Source organism: Haliotis cracherodii, unplaced genomic scaffold (genome assembly GCF_022045235.1).
Source record: "Haliotis cracherodii isolate W230 unplaced genomic scaffold, xgHalCrac1.p SCAF_18, whole genome shotgun sequence".
Lineage (NCBI taxonomy): Eukaryota > Metazoa > Mollusca > Gastropoda > Lepetellida > Haliotidae > Haliotis > Haliotis cracherodii.
Genome location: NW_027266273.1, coordinates 19877517 through 19905026, shown reverse-complemented (window position 1 = coordinate 19905026; position 27510 = coordinate 19877517). Strand labels below are relative to the sequence as shown.

At 39.5% G+C, this 27510-nt stretch overlaps 3 protein-coding genes across 5 annotated transcripts in view; 1 reads left to right on the top strand and 2 right to left on the bottom strand.

Annotated features, from left to right (window-relative positions):
- Positions 1 to 10639, bottom strand: part of LOC139465381 (juxtaposed with another zinc finger protein 1-like) — a 29394-nt gene extending 18755 nt beyond the window's left edge. The window contains exons 1-4 of the mRNA XM_071247087.1: positions 10540 to 10639; positions 4470 to 4542; positions 1617 to 1717; positions 685 to 784 (exon numbers count right to left, since the gene is read on the bottom strand). Of these exons, the coding sequence (XP_071103188.1) occupies positions 685 to 784; positions 1617 to 1717; positions 4470 to 4542; positions 10540 to 10639 (374 nt within the window). The remainder of the gene's footprint in view (positions 1 to 684; positions 785 to 1616; positions 1718 to 4469; positions 4543 to 10539) is intronic.
- A 190-nt stretch (positions 10640 to 10829) lies between these two features.
- Positions 10830 to 17523, top strand: LOC139465857 (ATP synthase lipid-binding protein, mitochondrial-like). 3 transcript variants are annotated; one of them, XM_071247814.1, is made up of 6 exons: positions 10830 to 10859; positions 11070 to 11144; positions 12851 to 12910; positions 15525 to 15626; positions 16651 to 16747; positions 17095 to 17523. In XM_071247814.1, exons 2-6 carry the CDS (start codon positions 11100 to 11102, stop codon positions 17256 to 17258), a joined length of 468 nt encoding a protein of 155 aa, XP_071103915.1. In that variant the 5' UTR covers positions 10830 to 10859; positions 11070 to 11099; the 3' UTR covers positions 17259 to 17523. The 3 variants fall into 3 exon arrangements, with proteins under 3 accessions (XP_071103915.1, XP_071103913.1, XP_071103914.1); XM_071247812.1 differs by having other exon boundaries at positions 10832 to 10859; positions 15522 to 15626; XM_071247813.1 differs by having other exon boundaries at positions 10848 to 10899; positions 15522 to 15626.
- A 3800-nt stretch (positions 17524 to 21323) lies between these two features.
- On the bottom strand, positions 21324 to 25639 carry LOC139465380 (uncharacterized). The gene is made up of 3 exons (XM_071247086.1): positions 25151 to 25639; positions 23460 to 23987; positions 21324 to 21815 (listed from the first exon to the last, which is right to left on the bottom strand). Exons 1-3 carry the CDS (start codon positions 25637 to 25639, stop codon positions 21693 to 21695), a joined length of 1140 nt encoding a protein of 379 aa, XP_071103187.1. The 3' UTR covers positions 21324 to 21692.
- Between the last annotated feature and the right edge of the window lie 1871 nt (positions 25640 to 27510).

The following is a 27510-nucleotide window of genomic DNA, read 5'->3' as shown; positions in this document are numbered from 1 at the left end:
GTCCTGTGTTGTATGTCAGGACACATGTGTTGTATGTCAGGACACATGTGTTGTAAGTCAGGACACATGTGTTGTATGTCAGGACACATGTGTTGTAAGTCAGGACACATGTGTTGTAAGTCAGGACACATGTGTTGTATGTCAGGACACATGTGTTGTATGTCAGGACACATGTGTTGTAAGTCAGGACACATGTGTTGTAAGTCAGGACTCATGTGTTGTATGTCAGGACACATGTGTTGTATGTCAGGACACATGTGTTGTATGTGCCAGGCCCTGCTTCAGGCTTCAACGACCGAGATGGTATGGCTGACAAGAAGTTAACCCCTTCACCTTCTACTCAACACACGAAGTCCTCACCTGAGTATTGTGTCTGAGGAGAACTCCTCCTAGGCTTCAACGACCGAGATGGTATGGCTGACAAGAAGTTAACCCCTTCACCTTCTACTCAACACACGAAGTCCTCACCTGAGTATTGTGTCTGAGGAGAACTCCTCTTAGGCTTCAACGACCGAGATGGTATGGCTGACAAGAAGTTAACCCCTTCACCTTCTACTCAACACACGAAGTCCTCACCTGAGTATTGTGTCTGAGGAGAACTCCTCCTAGGCTTCAACGACCGAGATGGTATGGCTGACAAGAAGTTAACCCCTTCACCTTCTACTCAACACACGAAGTCCTCACCTGAGTATTGTGTCTGAGGAGAACTCCTCCTGTGTGGTCCATGAGTCGTTGCTATCCTCCTCGTCATCACTCCTCACCTCCTCCTCATCTATCTCACTCCCTGCAATGGAATAACACACAGCTGCAGTACACGGTATAACATATATGATACCAGCTGGACACTGTCAGGTTGATAGGGCATAATACAAGTATAGCATACCAGCTGGACACTTTAGGACATAACATAAGTATAGGACACCAGCTGGACACTATACGACATAATATAACTATAGGATACCAGCTGGACACTATACGACATAACATAACTATAGGATACCAGCTGGACACTATACGACATAACACAAGTATAGGATACCAGCTGGACACTATACGACATAACATAACTATAGGATACCAGCTAGACACTATACGACATAACACAAGTGTAGGATACCAGCTGGACACTATACAACATAACATAAGTATAGGATACCAGCTGGACACTTTAGGACATAACATAAGTATAGGATACAAGGAATACACTAACGGATGTGACATAACTTATCGACACCTTGCGTACACTAGGGACAGGGACATGTATGTTATCACAACACAGTGTTGCCTGGTTACACTGCTTATTGATACGTATTGGTTGGAGTGCTGCTGTGGAGGGACATGTTATCACAACACAGTGTTGCCTAGTTACACTGCTTATCGATACATACCGGTTGGAGTGCTGCTGTGGAGGGACGTGTTATCACAACACAGTGTTGCCTAGTTATGCTGCTTGTCGCTACGTATTGGTTGGAGTGCCGTTGGGGAGGGGGATGATATCATGACACAATGTTGCCTAGTTACGATGCTAATTGATACATTCTGGTTGGATTGCTGCTGGGAAGGGAAGTGTTATCACAACACAATGTTGCCTAGTTACGCTGCTTATCGATACATACCGGTTGGAGTGCTGCTGGGGAGGGACATGGCTGGTGACTGGGGACGAACTCTCTTTCTGAACGGGTCGGCATTCTCCTTCTTGGCTGCCTCTGTGAAAAACCTAAACAAATGGAAGCGGAGAACAAAATGTAAAGGTGCTGGAAAATAATTATCTATTTGTCAGAATCAAAGAAGTTACTGAATAGATTATGTTGTCAGAAACATCTTGTGTTATAAGGTAACGTTTCAGTTAGATGTTATCAAAGTGCAAGTTCTTCCGAACACAGAAGCATCACCTTCACCGCCATTTCTAGAAGGCACCAAAATCATCACCACCAGTTTGGTGAAGAAAATGCCCAGTACAACCTCAAAACAATTAGAAATACCCTAGTTCCAGCTAACATAATGACGGCCATAGATGAATTTCTGCTAATTTGACAATCGCTTCCAGTTTGGAAAACAAATTTTCAAATTTACATCAGAAATTCCGTGCACTTACAGTATATCACTTTAGGTTGGTGTAAATACATGTCACTTCCAGTCTATGTTTAAGCATTCTGAATCCATTTGCCTCAACTTGTATTTTAGCATTATATTCAGCAGATATATTGACTTGTAAAAGCTCATCTTGCTTGGCCAGAAGAAAGTTTATTAAACTCAGACTTCGGACTAACGGCCAAGGTTGCCAACTACACTGCCACTACAGTGCTACTTAAAAACTACATTAATAAGAAAGTTTTTTGCACTTCTGGTTTCATGACGTCACTTCTGGTTTCATGACGTCACTTCTGGTTTAGGAAAGCACACATCCAGTGCAAGACATTCAATAGCAAGTCCCACAACTCTAGCTACCATGGCTAAATTAACATGCTAATAAGAAAGTTGCATGCACTTCCACCTTAACGACATCACTTCCAAGTTGACAAAACACATGCCTAATGTAAAACAACTTTAAGACAAAAAGTTCCATGCTTCTAGCTAAACTAAACATGTTAATAAGAAAGTCACATGCATTTTCATTTCTGGTTTGGGAAATCATATATCTCATGCAAAACAAATACAAAACAAAAAGTCCCATGCCTCTAGTTACCTTGATTAGAAACTTATATCACTGTCAGTCTAATGTTCCTAAACCTAAGACAATCATATTCTTATTATTTCTATTTGAAGAGAGGTGCCAGCTCTGTCATGACATACATGTCAGTGAGTGAGTATGTTTTTTGCGCCGCTTTTAGCAATATTCCAGCAATATCACGGCGGGGGATACCAGAAATGGGCTTCACACATTGTACCCATGTCGGGAATCGAACCCGGGTCTTCGGCGTGACGAGCGAACACTTTAACCACTAGGCTACCCGACCGCCCTGACATACATGTCAAGTGACCACAGTGGGACTGTACAATACACAAAGCATTTCAGTGACTTTGACCTTTAATGAAGGGTACACAAAACCTTACCAATTACTTAACTTCCAAAGGATGACACTGATGCTACTATAGCATACCCTTCTTGTATATAACACATTTTTCAGTGTGTATGGTGTATGACCTTGACAGGAACTTTGACCTTCACTATCAGTTAGTATCAAGCATAAGAAGGTTATTCCAGAGATCATATACCAATGTAAGGTCTCTGGATATTCCTGCACATATGATGTCCCTCAATGGAGTTCAATTCAACAACAAAAATATAGCATGTGCTACTCATGGAAGGCAGATCACCATGACCTACTACTGACATATCAATATTGTCATCACTTGTTATACATAAGTATTCAACATAATAGAATCACTACATGCATCAGAATTAAAGAAAATATCTGCATGATAGCTAGGGCATCTTAGTGAAAATAGCAAAGATACTTTCTGAAAGACATTCATCATGACCTTGACCTTTTAATGAGGTCACTCATGACCTTTTACAATCTCAGCCCCGCCCTAAGGATGACATGTACTTGTCCATAGTTTTATTGACCTACAGTGTGTGCATGCGTGTGTGCTTGTGTTTGCTTGTACTAGTTTGGACTAATGCTGATTTTACAATGCTAGCCCACTTAGATACCATGCTGTTGTTTAACATGAATACCCAACACTGACACAGTATTCTGACTCTGAGCAAACCAGTCCTTGTTTTAGCACCATAATGCAGAGCGCCAGGCAGGGTAACAGCAAGTACCATTTGGTTTGACACTGGTGGGCATTGACGCCATGACCTTCCGCTCTCTGGGCAGACACACTACCACACGGCCACAGAGATGGTCTACATGCTAACGGAGACCTAATTGAGATGATAATTTGACACCCCCGAGGTTTCAAAGCACTGCATAGTTAAAAAAGCAAAGTGTGTTGGCAGAGGCGTTAAAATTGTGACATGTCCTTAAACGTGTTATATACCACTTGGCACTGAATCATGCCAATAATTAACCATGGCTGCTACATTTAGGCTACAGTCTTTCCCTCCAAACAATTACTGGTTTAAGCATGTATATGTTAAGTAAGTGAGTAAATATGATTTTGTGCCATTGTCAGTAATCTCACAATTTCATGTTGAGGCTACAGCCTTTTTTCTCTTAACAATCATTGGTTTAACCATGTATATTTTAAGTGGAGCCATTGTAAGTAATTTACAACTTAATGTTATGGCTGCCAATAAACAGTCAAATCTGAATGAAACAGACCATTGACCAACCATGCAAACAATCATCTACACTGCGGAACAAAAACACACAATCAGACCTAAAGCACCTGGCTAGATATATCGGTAAATATTACATCAACGTCACCTCTAAATGCACACGTCATACGCAAGCAGCATGAATACACACACAAAGTTGATGACTAACACAACATTGATAAAAGGTTGTCCTATCTACCTCAAGACGTAACTAAGGGCGAGTGCTGATGGCTGTTGGAGTTCTTGTTTCTCTAATGCACGAGGGTCTGTATCTAGAGAAAGGGAACGATGAACTATCAAGATCAACATTACAAATAAACAATCTTATTACGATAGTAACATTTTCAAAACATGCCAAAGGCAGACAAATTAATTTCGTCTTTTACAGATTTTCAATGTAAATATCAAACAAGGAAAATAATGCACTGTTTCTCACTTGTGTCTTAAAATCATCTGCACCCGTTATCCGGGTAAGAATTAGTCCCCAGCAGCCTAAGCTGGTTATAAGAGGCGACCAAACGGATTGGGTGATCTGATTCCTTCACTTGGCTGATTGTGGGTCATCGCACCCCGAAGGAGTGGATCGTTGTTCACAATATCAATCACGGGAATGTCTAAACTAGGCTTGATAATTTCGGGCTGCACTCCTATAACTGGAATACTGATGAGTTTGGCGTTAAACAACAAACAAACACAAAATGATCTGGATCACACACAGTGACCATCCAATCCTCATTTCAGTCAGTTGTTAAGTCTTGCGACGTGGGAAACTCAGGACCTGTTGTGACCTGGACTCCATGGGGAGTATCCCTTCATGACATCAAATGAATGATCAACATGATGTCACAACAGTCACAGTGAGACCATACCTGTAGCAGATCGTCCTTTGGAAAAACATCAGATTGTATGGTAGTATACAATTCTGCTAAGAAGTAGACTATCTGTCCATAGGTACATGTCCACAGTAAGGAGTTCTATAGTATTCTTTCATATACATTTGGTAAAACAGACAGACAGAATGGCCAACAAAAAGACCCATATAACATAAGCTCTCATTGACTATGTCAAGGTAAGCTCAAAAGTCAACCTTTACTGGTGCTTCAAACAAATATAATCAACTATTTCATACAAAGTTGACTATGACTAGACACAAGGGCTGCAGAAATACAATTACTGACTTGTCTGATTCAGTGGTTGCACTTCATTTGTCCAAGATTAAAAATTCAAGGAACCAGAATTAAAAATACACATTCTGGTATTTACTTAGAACACATGATTCATGCACTTGACTGTTTAGTGAAGTTGGAGGACAGCTGAATGTCAAGGAACACTGATAAAGAGGATCACGACTCATTAGAAGTGTGCCAATGGTTGAAAACTTTACTGATTGCTGATAAGCAAAGCTTTAAGTACCCAGGCACCCTGGTTTAACGTAAATGCCCATGAATTGCAATACACAAGATGCAAGACACTGTACACTGAATCAGAACCTGATCAATTTGCCTCCAGACAAGCTCTTTTGCCAAAGGACCAGTAAACATTATTTCAAATTCCACACCCATCACAATGAGGTGAGGTGCAATTGGGTTTAACGTCGCGTCCAAGATTATTGCACTTATATATAGCGACGTGCATGCATGTGTGCGTGCCTGCCTGCTTGTACTAGTCGGGACTGATGTCGATTAATAGTGCTAGCTCACTGAGATACCATGCCGCAGTTTAAGATGAATACGCCACTCAGACACAGTATACTGACTCTGAGCCGACCAGTCCTTCTTTTAGCTCCCAAATGCTGAGCACCAGACAGGGTAACAACAAGTACCATCTTTTAACGTCTTTTGGTATGACGCGGCCAGGGATCAAACCCCGGACCTTCCGCTCTCCGGGCAGACGCTCTACCACGCGGTTCCAATACAATGATAATAGTATTTACACAACACAGTTAACCATATTAAACAACAAACAGCTAGTCATGGTATCATGAAACAGTTGCTACTTTGACTTATCTCTAATTTGAAGATCTGCCCACTTACACTAGTGGGCAAAATCATTGTACTTACCATGCTTACATCCTCCTCTTAATAGTTGCCTGACAATCAACACATGATAACTTTGATCCTCAGGATCAACACAGCTCAAAGAAGTTTTGTACCATACCTACCTATCGATGCAAGTACCTTTACTGTCTAGAAGCGCACATGTGTAACCCAAGGTATATTGCATGTGGTATCTTCAGAATCAGGAATGAGAATATGGCACATTTCAGTTTAAATATTTATGTCATATAAAAGTTAAAAAGAAACATCTTATGAAAAGAAATTTAGTAATATGTTTTCACAACAATAACTTCCTGAAACATTTGTTATATACCGTTGACACTGATATATCTGCAGTGACAAACTTATTAATATTTTTTTGATAATTATTCTTTTTGAAGTAATAGCTACATTGTTGTACTAGTATTTTATAATGAAGTAGATCAGTGGAGACATGCAGTTATTGTTAAAATTGCAACCCACATCGTTGTGAGTGCAGGCAATCTCATTAGAATCAGATCTTTGTTCTCGCTACCACTAAACAAAGATCTGAGGACATCCCATTACGGGTCAGGTCAGACAGACCTTGCGCAAACTTTGACCGACCAATGGAATGACCAATCAAAGGAAGCTTTACGGCACTAATTTAAATTGGCGACTACCCTTCGAAACATTTTGACAAATTCTCAATTACAAATTTAAAACCTAAACAAAAGAACATTCTGGAATGGCTAATAGATGGTCTACTGGGGAGATTGTATGGATTCAGTTGTTAAACCCGTAACTTTCGTTCGGAATACCCAGTGTTAAAGTTTTCGAAATTGCATGATTAGAAATCACATTCTGACTGTCAGTTTCATAATCTGGTAAGCGACGCTCTGATTGGTCTGATGAAAGGTCGTTCTGACGTGACCCCTAATGGGATGTCTTCAGATCTTTGTTTAGCAGTAGCGAGAACTAAGGTCTGATTTTAATGAGATTTTGAGTGCAGGTTTTTTTAACCATGAACTAGACTTCTCTATGAGAGTTACCTTCCTGATACTATACATATTTACTCCTGTAGCCTGACACGTCAATTATTCTGGGTCAACATTTCCCGCATAGCAATATACAGTAGGCCTGTCCCCATCCCTCTCGACAGACAGACCCACTGCAGAGGAATGCTGTATGAGGAAATAGGTCAGATAGATAAAGATAGACTGATTCCCTACCCCAAGCCTCCTGACAGCTGCAGGCGGGGAGTGCAAGCACTCTAGGGCAGGTAAACCAAATTTGGACAGATAATTTTGCTGAATAACACAAACATATATAGTGTAATGATTTACAATTAGTAATGTTCCAAAAATATTTTCATAAGTATTTATGTATTTCATATGTAGGCATATCATTATACATATTTGAGACAAGATACAGTTTCAACTTAAAGTTTGTTTACATCTTTCCAACTATTATTCATCTCCATGTAACTTTCTCAAACCAAACCAAAATAAAACATGGCGCCGGTCCCCATGCAATATTCGTGAACATTCATGATGTCATAGCTGTTTTGAGTCAACTACATGTTTGACCTGATATATTTATTAAATATTTCACTGGCATATGGTAAGAGACAGTGCTTGAAGTTAAAATCTAGAATCTTGTGTAAGAATGTATTTGTAGTTTTTTCCTTAATAATGCGTGGTGCCACAACAGCTCTAACCAGTTTCAGATTGCAATGAAAAATCTTATTCTGGTGGATGATCAACCAATGATGTTCCGGATAGTCCAACATTTCTTTTGCACAGCTGTGGTCAAAAGATGAAACTATATGAACACAAAGGAGTCACTGTGTTTAAAACAGCAACATGATCTGGAGCAATTATCTCATCCCCTTCATGTTACTAGATTAATAACTTTTAGTTATAGGGCCATTATGTCGACTGTTCTGAAGCATAGTTTGCAAACAATAGCCAATAATTCCTGAGCTTACTCTGCTCTGCTCTCCTTATTCTGTGAGAGATACAGATAGATATGATGCTATGACTGCGACAATGAGGTGCATGACAATATAGCTTTATACATCTAAGTATCTATCACTAGCTCTCCATAGTGCTTTGATGGCCATACAACTAATGTAAACAAAGAAGAAATACGCAAATGGAAAGCGATTTTCATGTCTTAGAATATCCTATCAATGAAAGTTAAACAGATGAAAGACATATGCAATATATTGAATGGATTGTGTTAGGGCTGGGACAGGTAACTCGGGTAACCGGGTCTGGTGGGTCCTGAGCAGGATCTGGGTACCCAGAGGACTACCCAGACCAGTGGTTAGTCACTGATATATTGTTTAAAAACTCACTATAGCTCAGTGGTTACTACAAGTCGCTAATGTTCATATTTCATTCTGGCAATGCACACATTCCTTTTGACTTGTATATGTTTGAGTAAAGATAAAGCTTCAGTCAGCTTCAGTGAACGCTTGATCTGATCATTTGATAAATGTATCTAAATACTTCTTGCCAGGCTGCGTAAAACAATTCCTAATCAGACATTTTGTTCCCAACTCTTGAGACCTGTAGTGGGTACCCGGGTAGGGTCGGGTAATAGGGGGGCGGGTACCCGGGGAGTAAATTTGGTCTCGTCCCAGCCCGAGATTGTGTAAGATGTGACGGCATGGATGAGGTACTAGGCTGGCCGCAAGGAATCAAGTGTGCAATTAGTACTTTGTAACTCATCCGTGAGAAAACACACAAGCTTTATCGTCAATTTGCCGCTAATGGAAGCTAGTTATTTTGCGCAGAGCTTGGATTGTCGGCTGTGCTGTGCGGAGCTCTATTGTTTTGTTTTGAGAATTGAACTGTGCATGATCTAAAGGTATGATGTCACTCCTGGATCATGCATGATCTAAAACCACCCAGAACCGTCCTTTTACTGGTCTTTTAAGTAAAATATCAAAAGGTGAGGTGAGGTGAAATTGGGTTTAACGTCACGTCCAAGATTATTGCACTTATATATAGCGACGTGCATGCACGTGTGTGTGTCTGCTTGTACTAGTCCGGACTGATGTCGATTAATAGTGCTAGCTCACTGAAATACTATGCCGCAGTTTAAGATGAATACCCCACTCAGACACAGTATACTGACTCTGAGCCGACCTTGTTTTAGCCCTTTAATGCGGAGCGACAGACAGGGTAACAACAAGTACCATCTTTTCACGTCTTTTTGTATGACGTGGCTGGGGATTGAATGCCGGACCTTCCGCTCTATGGGCGGACGCTCTACCACTAGACCAAATCAAAAGGAAAGGGTTGGGTGTAATGAAATAAAAATAGTTTTCCATGTCGCTCTGTTATTTGCACTCTAAAGGAGTTTGTGAATGCTGTTTCAAAATTAGCATCAGACTTTAGTAGAATATATCCTATTATTAAGACGTGAATGATGTAGCTGCATATTAGCGACCTGGGCCCACGATACACAAATCTGGTCACAGCACTACATCATAAGCCTATAAGAAACTGTACAGTTATGATAGGTCGTAATGCTATGAACATCTGTGGATCAGGACACAGGGCACCATTCCACAAAGATATCTTAGGGCTAAGACGATAGCAACTGCCATACTCTAACACTGACTTACAACAGTTGTAGCACTGTGACTGCTTTGTCAAACAAGCCCCTGTGGATGTCAGATAGCAAAAGCAGGTCAGTACATGGCTATGATTTCAATTTCAGTCACAGTTGAATACAGACAGCTGACAGATCCTGACCAAACGATGTGGTTCATTATAGACTCGTGATTAAACAATCAATAAAGAACAACCATGCCGCTACACTAAGTGGTGTTAAAGAGATGAGATTGCAAACGTTCGGTAATGCGGCTGAGAGGGCACAAACAATTGTCCTGATTCTTCTTTATATTAACTTTAAATATAATGTAGGTCTGTTTCCATCGTTTTTGGGTACGCTATTGTCTTAGATCTACATGCCAAAAACTACATTAGCCTTCAAAATCTAACATGAAATAAGAAAAATATCGCATAAGCAACAAGGATCTTTCTAATAATACGAGAGATTTTTATCATCCAAGTTCAAATACACAACCTGTAAGTTTGACAGCTCGCGGGAAGCTGCACGTGCGTCACCCATGCTTGTGTCAAAATGTAAACAAAGCATCGTTGGAATGTTTTTTGTAAATTTTGGAAACAATGTTGCATGATTGACACGGATCGTCCTCTGGTCTAGTCGATTTACCTATGTGTATATCCTCGATATGTTGGATTAGGTCTGCAAGGCATGTAAATGTCAATCCACAACCTGGAAATGCACAGTTATTTACCAGGAACACCGCCATTAGCTCACCGAGTACCTGCAGCCTCGTTTTAGAAATCTAATTATCATAACAAAACACTGACTTATTTTATGTTATTTTTATTTTAGGTGTTTAAGTTTTTCATCGCAACGTAATTTATTAATATATCTGTCTGAAATTAAATCACAAAAATTCGTATATCGTTGCGACGGGAAACTATACTTGCGCATGCGCTGTATCGGTCTCCTTCATTCACCTCTGGGTAAGCGTTATTGTGTGGACAGGCTCTCTCTTTGGAATCGGTCAGAATTGCTAATTATTTTGTGCCATCGGAATACTTTTTTATTTAAATTTAAATCATTTCTATTGTGGTGATTATTGGAATTGCTATTTGTGTTGCATGGTTGTTTTCTATTAGTGAATTTGTATGATTCGTGTACATGTCCAATAATGAGAAACCGGCATTTTGCAGGCCCGACGAGAGACTGAGTCAACTGTCAAAATGTTTGCTTGCACAAGGTTCCTTCACCCAGCTGCCCGGTCTGTGGTTAGTACATTTCACCGTTATTTGTATTTTTAAGAATATTATGTGGTATTAAATATGCAGTTTGTATTTGAGTTCGTGCTCGTACTCGTCTGCATTTACTACAGTCGCCATGATTTTTAGTTGCCGGTCCCAACACCGCCCATGTTATTCATGATATTCACATACTATAAAATGACAGTCTAGTGCATTGATAAAACTATGCATATATCCTCTCATCGTTAAGGTGGATACACTGTCATTGAAGAAAACATGATTATATTGGAACTGTCCATATGACCTTCGTCCCTCGACCGGCATATCCAAAGTGAGGTTTCTGACGTCACACTCGCTTCTCACACGAATGCCCTTGACGAAAGACTTTTACCTGAAAGTTGATAACAAAGATTTGTGACATGTTTGGACAATAATAATAACTTTACAGTGTATGTTTGTTCTTTGTGCAGCAAAGGTTGTATCACTTTGTATTGATAGACCGTTGACCTATGCAGATTATCAGTGTTTATTCACCCTAGTTGAGCTGTGATAATTTTTAGACATTTAACGTTTATGGGATATGGCCTATTTGTCTATGACAGTTAATCCTGTGGTATCTTTTGAGGTGCCTGTCACTTGTCTCAATGACTCATAGGTTGACATAATTTGAATGTTGACTCTTACAAAATACCCTGAAAACCTGGCTACACATGTGTAAATATGCAACAAATATACAGGTCTTGTCCAAGTCATTGAAGCTTATGATCTAACTCAAAGCTAGGTCCATTCTCAAACTTCCCAGATGATTAAACTTGACCGACTTCATACTTGAGACCACTGTTCTAGTGGATAGAGTATCTGCAGAGTGGTAGGTGAATGGTTTGATCCCCTTGTCGCTTTATGTTCATGCCAAAAGACATTAAAATATACTTCTTGTTACCCTGTCTAGCACTCCAGAGTTTCAGATGGATGTTGGTCACTAGTCATTGGCCGATAATATTTCAATTTGACAGATGGTCTAAGTAGTCAGAAACTGATTGATAGAAATGCATGCTGAGTAAGGTGTTTTGCGTTTCATAATTTAAAAAGTAAATAGTGAGGATTAGTTCTACTTACAGTATCAATTTAATAAGACAATGCACAGCCATTGTAATTGAAATTCTGACAAGCGCGTGTCTTTGCATCATACTTTCTGTATCGTAGGGAAACACTGTCAGGAGTCATAGTGACTTTCTTATTGCGATGTTCATGGCCAGATCATAAATTCATTTGATAACGAATGGTATTGCATTGATTTGTTATGGTTCATCAATCATTTTTGTTGATTTGACTCATTGACTTTTGCTATTGTCTTACTACATTTATTGGGTCCATGTCATTGACCTATACACAGCTTTTACACAAAATCACTGCACTCTGCATGAAGGGGATAAAACAAGGACTGGAGTCTGTATGTGGTATCCATGTTAAACAGTGGCATGTCTCGGTGAGCTATCACAGTAAATGAACCTTAAGTCCAGACTAGTACAATGCATGAACACCTCTTCCCTTTGTGCCCCACATTATACTTGTACCAAGTCTGAGGAGAGCGCATCTAAAGGCTCATTATTACATATCTAATTGTGTTTATGATTTTGACATCCCTTTGAAAAACAGTGTCTCTAACCATTGTATTGATACTTAATAGGTATGGTATCTAAGCTTTTATGGCTCATTACTGTTTCATGTTGCAGGTATCCAGTGGAAGCAGGGCAGTGTTGAGACCATTAGGCAGCACAGTAGTAAATAATGAAGTAAGTATAGCATCTGTCTGCTGGTGACATATTTTGACACGTTAATTCTTGTGGATCGACACAGTAGTACTTGTCAAAGGTATTTAGGATTTTTTATGTGCATCATTCACTACATCCTTTCATTAAGATATTTTTGTATAAAGATCTCAATTCAACTTTCATGTTTCTGTGAGTGATCAGAGACAAACATACGTGAACATCTGGAATTAATAAAGGCTTTTAGGCCTCAAAGTTGCGACTAAAAAAACCCATTGGACCTAAATTTCAATTTGTCTAGTGTCTAAAATTCATATGTAGCCAAAGGTCTACCTTGAAAAATGTCTTGTGGTGACTAAATTCTAATGCTACACATATACACAAAAATAAATAACAGCTGGTCTTGGTAAACACGTCTGCCAATAATTGTACTCCCAAATAATTCCTCCGAAGTCGACAATAAACCAAAATACATAAATATTAATGTAATTAGTATTTTATTTTAGTTGTCAATGCTCATTGGATAAGCAAGGATATAACTATATAATCTCAGTTCTGGTAACATTAATTGCATCATTGTTCGTCACAAGTAACAAATCAAGTACAGTTTCTACTATTATACAATTCCAAGACTAGAGCTATGACTTGTCCATGTTATAAGTTATTTGATAAAAGATAATTTAAAATGCTTTTGGTTACCTATAATATTTGCTCGACTTTGGATTTTCCACTAGCTACCTGGGGGGAAAAAAATGCTTGTAGCCATATGGCTACTTGGTAAAAAAATTGAACTTTTAAGCCTGGCATTCTTAAACATTCCTAGTTGCAGTTTGTGTGCATGTGTACAAAAATCTAAATCTCCTATTTATTGGTGCATGGAGCTTTAGTGCTCAAGACAATTGCTGAAAGGAAACAGTGAGTAACTTTTTGTGTCTAGTTTTCAGTCACCAGAAATGGGAACTGACATTGTTTTGATATATTATTTGACATGGATTCATGGCATAGTTATGTGGGAGTATAAATTTTGTTTAGCACTTACCTACTGCTGTAATAAAGTTCAGTTGAAAAGTGTTTGAATTTGATATTGGATATATTATGACTTTGTTCAGCCGTCACAAAGTATTCTCTTGAAAAGTTTCAATCTACTGACCTACGTATCAATATTAATTTGTCAAATTGTCCATTGATTTTGACATTGTAAATGTTTGTAAGTGCAAGTATTAACAAATTAAGAAAAATGTTACAATGAAAAATTAACATTTGAAAAAGAACATATAAAGTAGGAAACATGTCAACCTAACCGAACAATCTCTAAAGATATACAAAAAGTGAGAGTTGCATGAAACTATTAGTGTTATGACCAGATGCTAAACTATTGCCTTTCATATTTTTCAATTTTAATTTTGTTACTTGCTTGTGTTACCATGGAAAAAAATTGGAAATTTTATGGATTGGCATATACCTTTATATTATCAACTTGAACTAATGTATCAAGATAATGGTTGGGTGGGGACATGTTTTTATGAGTGAAAACATGTTCTTTGTTACCATTGGTGGTGTTGAATTAGTTCATCATTTTCACCTCGCTACAATACACTACACCAGTGACACACCACCTTATCTGTCATTTCCTTTGTTTACTTGATGATGCCCGTGAAGATCTGGGTAAGAATTGTTCTTCAGCAACCCATGCTTGTCATAAGAGGATCAGGTAGTTAGGCTTGCTGACTTGATTGATGAATGTTATCTTATCCCAGTTGCGTAGATCGATGCACATGTCAATCGGTGTGTTGTCTGGTCCAGGCTCGGTTATTTACAGGCAGTTGTCAGTGTCACATTACTGGAATATGCTGACTGTGGCGTTATACAAACTTAGGTGAAATGTACTCTTAACTTCATTATTTGCCATTTTTGTGGGATTTGAACGGGCACCGTAGCCAACTTAATACATACTATTTAGGGGACAGCCATTGAATTTGTATGGGTTTTTTGGTTTTGTTTTTTTTGTATGGTGGGAGTGGGAATTCTTTTGACAATCTATTTCCTTCTCTCTTCTCTCTCCTTCTCCTCACCTCCCCCCTCCCCTAGCTGTACCCAAGGAACTTATTTATGGAGCACCATCAAAAACATCTAATCATTTGCACTATTAGTATTAACACAAAATAGTGTTTGGGTACTTTTCACAAAACATGTCCATTTGGGGCATATTTCTGAACAAACTATTCATCACACCCCAGTCCCTCTACCCACATAGGGGGCCACAGGTGGCCCAGTCGTCTAAGGTGCCGCAATTCGCTGTGCAGAGTTGCGTCCCTTGGGCACACCAGAAACCTATGAATGTGGGTTCGAATCCCGGTTCGCCCTGATTATGTTTCTAGGTTTGTCAGCACCATACCCGTGCTCGTGGGTTTCACCGAAGTGGTAAATGTCTGAGACCTGCCTCACTTCGGGCTTTCCTCCCACATTAAGCTGACACGCTGTGATATAGCTGTAATACTGTTAAAAGCGGCGTTAAACTCACTCACTCACTCACTCTTCCCACATAAATCAAATGGATATACTCCTCTTAGAACTCTACTCTAAAAATATCGGATATATGAAGATAACATTTGTTAATTGAATATTTTTCTTTCAGCAGATCCCTCTAGCAGCTCCAACAGCAAACCTCTCATCCTACACAGGTTTCAGCGCTCTTAACATAGCCCCTGTTAACAACAATGTGTCATCAATTATCTCACAGGTACATATCTTGACAACATGCTCCCAACTGATAAATTTGTAAACTAGTATGCTTCCCTTTTCTATGGGGCAAATAGGGATATAATGCGTTCATCCTAGATGATTGCATTGCACCGTAATGTAACATCTTGAAATGCCAGAAGTAAATGCTTAATGTTAACTTTGCGTTTTTAATGTCTCATGAAAGTACAAATCCGTTTGAGGTTAAATGGTCACGACAAAATCCAATCTCGTCTTACTTAAGCAAGGGAATACTATAAATTTTAGTTTCACATATCCACCTTTTTTTTGTAAACATGTTAATCTCTGCCCAGAAACCACTGGACAAATGAAACTTAATACTTGTTCTCCTTTATGACACCCCCATTTGTTTTAAAGTTTTGCATCCAATTTTCAATATGGCAATGACATCCATCATTGTCAAACCTCTATGGCTGTTACAGTGCAATTTTTTTTCAAAATGTAATTGTTACCAGGTTTTAGATGGACCATATGCTCTTTAGTTCTCTCCAAATGCATATTTGCCTCTGAATGTCTTCTGAAATTAGGACTGAACATGCTTAAAGGGAGCTAAACATTGGCATGCATGTTTCTCCTAACTCATTTGTTAATTGGTTAGCTTTTCATATTTATGCAGAATATCTATTAGAATATCAGTGCTGACTGCAACTTTTGTTCAGTGGCTGTTCTTTAAGCTGTTGAAATTTTATACTGTTGAGTAAGTAACCATGTGAGCTCAATTGCCAAGGCACTATCTTTTCAAAAACAAATTGAAGATTGATGGCTCTCGGGCGTAACATTGTAGAGTTAGTCAAAATCTGACCCTTTATGTCTGAACTTAAAATGTCGGAGAAAGTTATTGATATTGGACAGGCATTGTCGTTGATTGACTGTTGGTTCCCAGAAAAGTGTTGTATGAGTGTTTTTTTTGGCATTTTGATAATGAATTTAGAATTGACAATGAATCGTGATAATGGTCATATCCATTTAACCAAAGCATTTATTCATGGCAACTCATACTTCAGATACGAACATTTCAAACAAGTGCTGTGCAACGTGATATTGATCAGGCTGCCAAATACATTGGCGCTGGAGCTGCCACAGTAGGAGTAGCAGGATCAGGTAAGAAATAACTAATGTTTTTAATGCCACTACTGGTACTCCGTTTAAGCATACCTATTTCGTTCGGGTATTTTATCTACATCTTTAGGTTAGATTTGATTGCCGGTATATTTTCATTTTTAAGTGTTAATGTTTTGCCTGGTGCAAACTCATCTGAATAGCAAGACTGGCTTAATGAATACTGCCCAAATAGTACATTTTTATCAAAATTAAGTACTATGACACAAATGTCCCCCCCCCTCCCTCCGGGCCTACTGACCATGATTTGGTTCATAAACCAAGGATAAAGTATGTACTTCGGTTATGTTCAAAGAATGCAATTGATTACATTGTATTTGTGATTTCAGGAGCTGGAATTGGAAGCGTTTTCGGAAGCTTAGTTATCGGTTATGCCAGGAATCCATCTCTGAAGCAGCAGCTCTTCTCATATGCCATTCTTGGATTTGCCTTGTCCGAGGCTATGGGTCTTTTCTGTCTGATGATGGCTTTCCTCCTGTTGTTCGCCTTTTAATGTTATAGACAATAGAAGAAATACCAGGCGCGTTTGTTTGTTCAACTGTTCGTGGATCATATTCATAAAAAAACTGGTGTGTTTGCAGATCTAGGGCCCAACATGAGGAAAAGCAGTTCTAGCAGAACTGTATAAAACATGAAAGTTTTGTAGGCGAGGTGTAAGATATAAACAAGAAAATCATTAAGTTTGATTGCTGTACAGATACCGTATCCACTCTTTATAGAAAGAGTTCAAAAGACAAAATAAAACGTATTAACATTTACATGTTTGTTGTTATATATAACACAATTTTTGGACAGAGCTGCTGCTTGAACAATCCCAAGTTTTCTAATTCAAAATTTTGACTACCAGTAAGGGACAAGCCATAGACCATTGGTTATTGTCTATAAAGCTTTTTTTAAAGCATATATGCTGTCCTTTGGGGAGTCTGGGAAAGAACTTGTCAACCTTTGCATGTCGCAACTTCGTGTATCAGGTGGTAGTGCATGGAGACTTCACGACTCATCAGCCAGTTTGAGTGGATCTTTGCTCACAATATCTCTCACTGGCAGTGATACTGTTGGAGACACTTGTCATCAGGACATCGTGGTAACAGAACATTTTGATTGGACATTCTTCTGCTTCATTACCAAATTTGAAAAATATCGAGGACATTTATGACAGTGGTTCAGTGTATAAGGTGAAGGTCTTTAGGTCTCTGCCAACCGTAAATTTAGAAATAAAATGCAATCGGAATGTTCATTTTATATCGTTGACGTTAAAGATAGCTCTGATAATAAATATTATTAAATAATCTAAGGGACATTTTAATTACTGAACCAATTGTTTGCGACTATAAATCATTACAAGGCGACCTTTTTGTCACTACCGATCCAGATAACTAATTTTAGGATCTACCAACCACGTTTTTTCACTATCAAGTCTGTAAAACAAACGTAAAAAGAATGTCTGGTCTGCTTGGATGACTGACTTGGCATGAGGCTTTATTCCCACGCAGTAATGTGAACAAATACATACATGTACTCATGATTTTTTATCCATTCAAAAATGCAAGTTCAGGTTTGGGAGGCATGACTGATTGCATTGACAGGTCATGTGCTTTAAATTAATCAGAGCTTAAACTGGAATGTTGACATTCTCAAATCTCATACCATGCACTAACCTATCAACAGTCAATGAAAGGGTCCACTAATCAAATTCTGAAGGGACTCAACTGCAAAGCCCACAAGACTGTTCTCAAAGTGAGTTATGTGATAAATGTTTTAGGTCGATGACCAACTATTCTTGGGTTTGAATCCTGGGTCGCCCCATATGTTTCAAGGTTTGTCAACAAAATAACTTGCCACATGGTTTTCAGCAAACTGGTAAACGTGAAGTCCTCAAGCTTACAGGCCGTTATGTTACTGAAATACTGTTCAAAACAGCTTTAAAACATCCCTCGGAAATTGTATGTAGATAGCAATTGCCCACTATATGTAAATACATGAGAGCATTTAACAGCTGATTAAAAAATGTTGTAATTTGTAACTTGGAAGCATGCAGATACAACATGATCGCAAATTGTTGATCTTCTACTTGGGTGGTAAGAAAACAAACCACGTCCACAGTTGCACAAGATGTGTGAAGCGATTTCACCTGTTTTCTAGTGGTCAGCAATATTCCAGCTATATGACTGCTGTCTGTAAATAATCGAGTCTGGACCAGACAATCCAGTGACTGATATTGCGAGTATCAATCCATGCCATTGGGATCAACAAAGTCGGCGAGCATGACCACCCGACCGGTTAGTCGCCTCTTATGGCAAGCTCAGGTTGCTGAAGACCTATTCTACACCGGATCTTCACGGGTCTGTTCTCTAGTGGCAATTTGTACATAACCCGTAGCATGAAATACGGAATGTTAAATTTACATAGTGAATGAAGCTGACATAATATCTTGCATATATGATTCATGTACAGTTTCAAATTTCATACCTTCTTTTAGTTATGTAATATGAACACTAACATTTTCATAAAGTATTGAAACGGTGCGAGATTTCTTTAAAGAATAATTTGAAACTGCCAAATTCCTATTTCCTTGGATGACTTGATCTTGACAAACAAGTACAAAGAAACTAAGTTCAGGGGACACAACTCGTTCAACATTGTTTGTCGCGGCAATTATTAACATTATCAGCAGCCCTAAAACATTCAACATTCATTGTAGCATTCGTAACTACAAAAAAATGTAACTAAGCTGACATAGACTTGCTCTGCCCTAACAACTAAAATGGCTGATTGGTATTGTGTCATATATGCTTTGATAAAGTGATTCTCGTTGTATATACCACAAATGCAAAATGTAATAATGCATTGGTGTGCTTGTTAAATTATAGAATTTTGTCATTGTATACCAGTAATATAACCTTACTTTACAAATCCCATAAACCGCCATCAACAAATCACATGAATCCCCACATGGATCACCCACCCAAGACGTAATATCTCTGTTACATACTTTGACATGGTCAATGAATACTTTGAAAAGTATGAATGTGCAAATTCACCGATCGCTAGAGTTGCATGTCCCAAAGACGTATATAGATTTATGTCCACTTTACAAATTCTAATATTTCAGAACAACATGCATTTTATTAATCGGTACAAATGTTTTTTTATATTGGGGGCATTGGCTATCTGGGTCTGTTAATTACAACCAACAGGTACGCAAACATTATGATTTGAAATCGGTGATTAAAAATAACTTTAATACATTTTTCACTCCGTGGTTTTATATACAAAGGGATATTACACGCAATGTCGTTTTTTGAAAGCCAGGTCTAGTTATATAGCTAAATTGAACTGATCTCGCAGTCAAGTGTGCCGCTTCCTGAATGTTGGTTTGTTGTTTAACGCCGCACTCAGCAGTATTCCAGCTATATGACCAGAGTCTGTAAATAATCGAGTCTGGACAAGACAATCCAATGATTAATATCATCAGCATCGATCCACGCAATTGTGATCGATGACATCCTGAATGTAAACAAACGTACCTGCACATTTGAATTTATCATCCAATATGATCCAACAAGTAACATCAATATATAAATATCACAGTACTGTTATCTGTATTCACTGTGCTGTGGAACTGACCCATCTACAATTTTCTACATTTTTTAAAGAAACGCATACTGCCAAAATTATTAAATACTATAGGGATTATATTGATCGAAGAATTCGATCTGGTTGGCTTGCGACATTTCGACGCGTGGCGGCCTTCTTGATGAGGACAAGCCTTGTAGGTTACGGAAACATGCGAGTGGTGACGAATGGTGCCCACAGCTGCTGACGTTGACGTGACGGTCACTGGAAGTTCCTTCCTTGAATGTAGGTGTCGCTTTCAAGGCACGGGATTTGTCGTCAAACGAATGTAGCTTAGCAATCATTGGACGAGGTGGACATGCATTTACATGTTAACGCCAAGCCCATGTGCACGTATTATGCCCAATGGCTGCCACGTTTTGAATTGAGTATGTTCACTGAGGACGGACAACACCGAATCTTTACATGCCGTTGATTATTTCTACGCCTGCAGCTTCCGGTATTCCGTGGATGAGGATATTATTACGTCTGCAGTAGGACTCAAGTCTTTCTAGTTCGTCTTTCAATGTCGTCATACATTATATCATGGTTCATCTTCCCGAGCGGCAAGGAGTTAACTGACTTTAAAAGTCCAGTTTCCACCCTTGCCGAACTTGGCTGGAATTTCTGGGCTCGGCCGAAGCGCCACCCGTTGCTATTACAAGTAATGTCCTTACGATATCGTTACGGGATTTTTTTTGTACTATGACTAGACTCGTTGGTCCAGCCAAAATACAACTCCATACTTCCAGCCTAGTTTGACCCTTAGCCCTGGAAGATAGATAAGCATGGTTCTGTTTCATTCTGTTTAGATCACTATGCAGTTCTGTAACATAATCTTCCAATTTTTCACATTTAGAATAAGTAAGGTGAATGTCGTTCTTTTGTTCTGCAATTTGTGTGCTTATATCTGATTTGGGGGTGGTCGGGTAGCCTAGTGGTTAAAGCGTTCGCTCGTCACGCCGAAGACCCGGGTTCGATTCCCGACATGGGTACAATGTGTGAAGCCCATTTCTGGTGTCCCCGCCGTGATATTGCTGGAATATTGCTAAAAGCGGCGTAAAACCATACTCACTCACTCACTCACTCTGATTTGGCGTTACATATCTCCGATTTCATGCTCCCTATTTCTGCAAGTATTTTCTCCAGTACTTCTTGAAGAGTTATTAGACCTGGATGTGTCTCTTCATCTTTAGTGGCTATATGGCTGAAATAATCCCGATGCAACGTTAAATTTTACAATCGGGTAAGGTTAGTTCGGTCAAGGAAGGGTTGTTTGGGGGAGTGAGTTTGGTTTGGACACATAAACGGTTTACATATGAGTGGATTCAAGAACTTCTACAAGACTGTCCATGTTGTCTGGCGGTGTCACTTCGGCACCCACAGTCGTCACACTCGCCATGTTGGACTTCTCATGACAGGTGTCCGTGGAATTCTGAAAATCACATGGGGAACTTAAGCTTCTTAGCCAACATGCCCTGCATTTTAATCAAACAGTCTGCATAGAGCAGCGTCTACATCAAATCGTGCTTTGTTTTGGACTTCAGAAAGTTCTGATTTTCTTGCATAACAATATATGTGTGTAGTTTAACGAATCACTGTTAATGGAACAAACTAAACTACACGTATCATACAACAATCTTGTTATTTGCTCACTAGATTACGTTCGGTGTCATGTTTTATAAGGTGCACTTGACAGAAATGAACTATACTTTTAATTTGTTAATCTTTCCAAGAAATCAAATAATTTTTGGATTTCCGCATATTTTCTATTCGGAACTTGATTCTTTTGAGCAAGTAAATGTATAATGTTTGTTTGTTTGTTTCTTGTTTAATGCTGCACTAAGCTGTATTCCAGCTATATAACGACAACCTGTAAATAATCGATTCTGGACTAGACAAACCATTGATATTACGAGCAATAATCCATGCCGTCAGGGTTGACACACAATCAACTAAGTCACCATGACCACCCGATCCACTAAGTCGCCTCTTCGTGTTATTATTATTTTTGTAGTGTATCTTGGCTAGTTGATATGTAATCATATGGAAAATCATGTTTTGTGAATGAGACAGACACAGTCACACAATAAAGTTCCAAAATACGAGGAGTCGGTTTAGTCCATCTCTCATTGAGTGAGTGAGTGAGATGGGATTTTACGATGCTTTCAACAAGATTTCAGTTGTGGTATATATAAGCTTATAGTGGAAGGTAAGTCCAAGATGAGCGTACATTTTTACCACTGGTAGAACCCACAACAAATTAAGGTGAGGTGAGGTGAAATTGGGTTTAACGTCGCGTCCAAGATTATTGCACTTATATAGCGACGTGCATGCACGTGTGTGTGTGTGTGTGGCTGCTTGTACTAGTCCGGATTGATGCCGATTTATAGTGCTCGCTCACTGAGATAACATGCCGCAGTTTAACATGAATACCCCACTCAGACACAGTATACTGACTCCGAGCCGACCAGTCCTTGTTTTAGCCCCTTAATGCCGAGCGCAGACAGGGTAACAACAAGTACCATCTTTTAGCGTCTTTTGGTATGACGCGGCCGGGGATCGAACTCCGGACCTTCCGCTCCCCAGGCGGACGCTCTACCACTATACCACGGAGGCGGTCCACAACAAATTAAGGACTATGAAACTGGAATTCTAACGCACTTGAACCTTTGGTAAAAGGTAAAACACTTCGATCCGTACCGAAATAGATTACCGTATTCGACGTAATAAGCGCCCCCACTCTAATAAGCACCCACGGCGATATTTACTAATGTATTGGCTAGTGAACAATCCCAATTAGCACCCCTTCCGTTTGATCAATGTACAAGAGACTTATTTATTCGCGTATAATACGCACTCATGTGTTATATGCACCCTTAATTATGGGCAATTAAATTCTGGAAAAATATATCTTTCGTACATAAACATTTCAGGCTGTCAGCATAAACCACGAAATTTATCGTTCTACTGTTTTTTTACCAAAAATGATGTTCTAATAAGAGCCCCCTATTTCCAATTTTGAGAGCGCCCTGGGCGCTTATTACGTCGAATACGGTATGTGCTGCTTGTATGTTACCTTCAAGTTGTGTGATGACGTCATCAAGAGCGTTGACACATAGGCCGGAGTCAAGACAAGACCCTCAGGAAACTCCCCATCGATGAAGAAGCCGGAAAACTGAAGCGTTCTACTCAAACGGAGCACCATCAAACCCCCGAATCCAAGTATATGTATTAACCACTGGGTCAAATTTGAATCGGACCCTTTTAATAATAAACGTAGTAAGTCCCACATTCCTTGCCAGTACATGACAGACATGTAACATGTGATAAAAACCAAAACATCCTCGAATACAACTTGTAAGATTGGACGTTCTCTATTAAGATATGCGGAGAGCTTCCTGGCGGGGAACTCTGTGATGCAGAGAAGGAGAAGAAGCGCATTGCCAGCGCCTGCAGTGACTGCTACTTGCCAGAGGTCGTTGTTGAGGGCGAGGGTGAGGGATAGCTGCAGCAGTTGCCACTTCCCCCGCCACGTCAGTAACACCAACGACGACACCACCATCACGCTGAACACAACGTCGACAACGTGCAAGATGCTACCTCTCTGAAAGACAAGAGTGAGTGATTGAGTTTTGGGTTGATGCCGCTTGTGAATTATTGTGGAGTTATATAACGGCGCGTCAGCTTGACGTGGGAGGAAAGCCCGAAGTGATGCAGGTCTCAGACGTTTACAACTTTGCCGGAAGACAAGGACTAAAACCAAGACAAAGTAGATGTAGCTGCAACACATTTCACCACCATCAGACTTCAGATCTATTCTCTGCAGGAAGCTGATGACAATAAGAAGTGAGTGAGTGAGTGAGTGAGCGAGTATGTTTTTTACGCCAACGCTTATAGCAATATTCCAGCGATATCACGGCGTGGGACACCAGAAATGGGTTTCACACAGTATGCGTTTCTAGATTTTTTCATAAAAAAATATATTCCACAGTCATGGTGCAGGCATAACTGTACCCATTTGAACCCGGGTCTTCGGTGTGACGAGCGAACGCTTTAACCACTAGGCTACCCGACCGCCCCTTAGAATAAGAAGGAACAATTTATTACGAGATATCTATTAACCCACAACATGACCACCAATTTCGTAATTAAAATACAAAGGCAATATGCCAAGTGTGATGGTCATAGATATAACATTTATTGGAAAGTGATGTTACATTCATAACATTAAAAAAATTGTGTGTAATAAATAAATATTGTCGTCCGTAGATTAAGCGCTGGACTATGCTGATATTACTGATCATTTCTTTACTATCACGTTTGGGGGCAAAGGTCCAAGGCGATGGATTCGCTGTGCAGAGCAGCATCCCTTAGGCTTGCAAAACACCTATGATCATGGGTCCTAGCTTCGCCCTGATTATGTTTCTAGGTTTGTCTGCATCATTTTGGGCTTTCCTCCCGCATCAAGATGATTCTCCATCATCTATGCGGCGGTAAACTCATTTACAACCATGTGTTCAGCACCCCTTGCTTGTCGTAAAAGGCGTCTATTCAACAAACGGGATCAGGTGGTCAAGCTCACTGACTTCGTTGATGCATGCCATCGATCCCAATTGCGTGGCTCGATGCTCATGACGTTAATCACTGGATTGTCTGATCCAGGATCGATTATTTACAGACCGACGTCATATAGCTGGAATATTGCTGTGTGTGGCGTTAAACAACAAACAAACAATCATGTTTACTACACAAATTGCAAAATCTCACCTCAGATCTGAAGAGAGTGACGACTGTAAAGGGTGTTCCTGTATTTACATCAAGACTCCAAGCACCCGGTGGAGCGAGCGTGTTCCTGTAGGCGCGCATTAGCACTAAACCCATTACTCCACCAATCAGGTTCCAGCATGTGCCAATCATGGTAACGCCAGTATACCTATCCAGCAACATCCAGATACCCCGCCAGTTATTCACAATAGCAAATGCTGTAACGTAACTGTATATTCGGGTGACAATCACATTCTTGACTGGCTGGTCTGGTCTCATGCAATCATTCAGGCGAGACTGCATAACAAATGCCATTCCCATTATGATAATGCTAACAGTTATAGAAACACTTCCTGACGTGGTCTGGTTGCTAGGAAACAGATAAATGTCAAGGATAGCCCACGTGCTGCTCCAGTAGCAGATGACAAGAGGACTGAACAAAAACAGCACAAGGACAATATCTGTCGCCCGTTCTGTAATAAAGGTAGCCATGTTTGAACGCCGGGTACAGTCAACTGTTCTATTTTTACACACACACACACCTGAAACGTAATTCTACCTGACAGTAAAGTTATAGTCACCCTTCAGAGGTACAGATAGGTATTTTATGTATTTAGTTCGCGCATCAGGATGTAATCTGTGTGTGCCATATTCTATTTACCCAACATGTGCAGCTCACGGGGCACGAAGGAGAGGTCCCTCGAGCAGACAAAGCGTTCTATATAACCTCTCTCGTCATGCAGGTGGAGGCCGTGTTCGTCCAGCGAGGTTAAACAAATATATTGCGGAAGATATTATGTCTATATACCCAACACAGTTAGGTGTTGGATGAGTTTCACTGCATGTTATTATATGTTGACACCAAAGCTCCTGTCTAATGCCCACAATCTTGTGTGTGCACAGGCGGTCCTGCAAAAGAAGTTAGATCTTTACTAAACACACTGGTGTATTTTTCTTGATATCTTGGGTGTAAACACCTCGTATATATTATATCTAACTATGTTGTGCTAGGGTTGACTCGTTTAAGTCTCAAATAATTTGTTTGAACGTATTCTCTACTTAATGCAAAAAATAATAACATTGGTTCTTGTACATACCCGAATGAAGAAGGACAGAGATGATCGAGTGTGTTGATGACGATATTCCGTATTTCAAGCAACAGCAGAGTCTGCCTCCCAGACCATACAGAATAAATTAAGAACTGAATCCATTTGGCAAGTCTACATTGCCTCAGCTCTTCTGAAATTAAGCATTGTTCTGGGATGAATTTGGATTTTGTTTCAGGGTAGAGTTCGTTTCCGGAGCATAACTCAAAACCCATTCAATCCTGTCTATCAGACTCATGCTGAACTGGTGCATTTTGCTACTTAGGAAATTTAGAAATGTTTATTTTTTACGTTTCTATGGCAACAAGATGGACTTAGGTTCTATAAGGGTGGTGCCGGTTTCCGGAGCGTAACTCAAAAACCGTTAAATACTTTCTTACAAAACTTTGCATGTCTACCAGGCACATACTGAACTGGTGCCTTTTGATATTTAACACTCTTAGAATTTTTTATTTCTTACGTTTTCATGGCAACAAGTTGTATTTAAGTTTTAATATTGGGTGGGTTCACTTATGGAGTATAACATAAACTGTTAAATATTTCCTTTCCAAACACTGCATGTCCATATATAAAGCACATACTGAACTGGTGCCATTTGATATTAAGGAGTTTTAGAAATGTTTATTTTAGAATTTCCATTGCAGTTATTTTGACATGGGCTACGAGAAATGTTGGGTCAGCTACCTGGTTTGGGACCATAACGTGCTAAAATGGGCGGGGGATATAGGTGATTTCGTCGACTATATGCTTGTTTCTTTAAATAAAATCCAGGAGAAAAACAAAATGTTAGGTGGATGAGCTATTTTATTATGAACATTATCACTAACTCACAGAAGAACTCACACACAGCAGTAAAACATCCTTATAGTCCTTATTTTATTTCTCCAAATATAATATAATTATCTGAGGATGTCTGGTGTGGCATGAACACGCCAAGTAATGGAAACTTGGATACCTTGCCCATTGATGTGTTAAGGATATCAACACACCAGATTTGGTTGCATTATAACGAAACCTCCTATTAATCAGGATAACAGTTTCATCAGAGATCCTTATTTGACAATCTCATTAAAATGAGATCTAAGTTCTCGCTGCCGCAAAACAAAAATATGATTTTAACGGTTACATCCCATTAGTAAGACATCCCATTAGTGAGACACCCATTGTAAGACAGTGGAGTAGGTGGGAATAATTAATCAAACGCAGCCAGTCTACCCACTTAAAAATGGTCACAGCCCATGATTAGCAGATTAATTA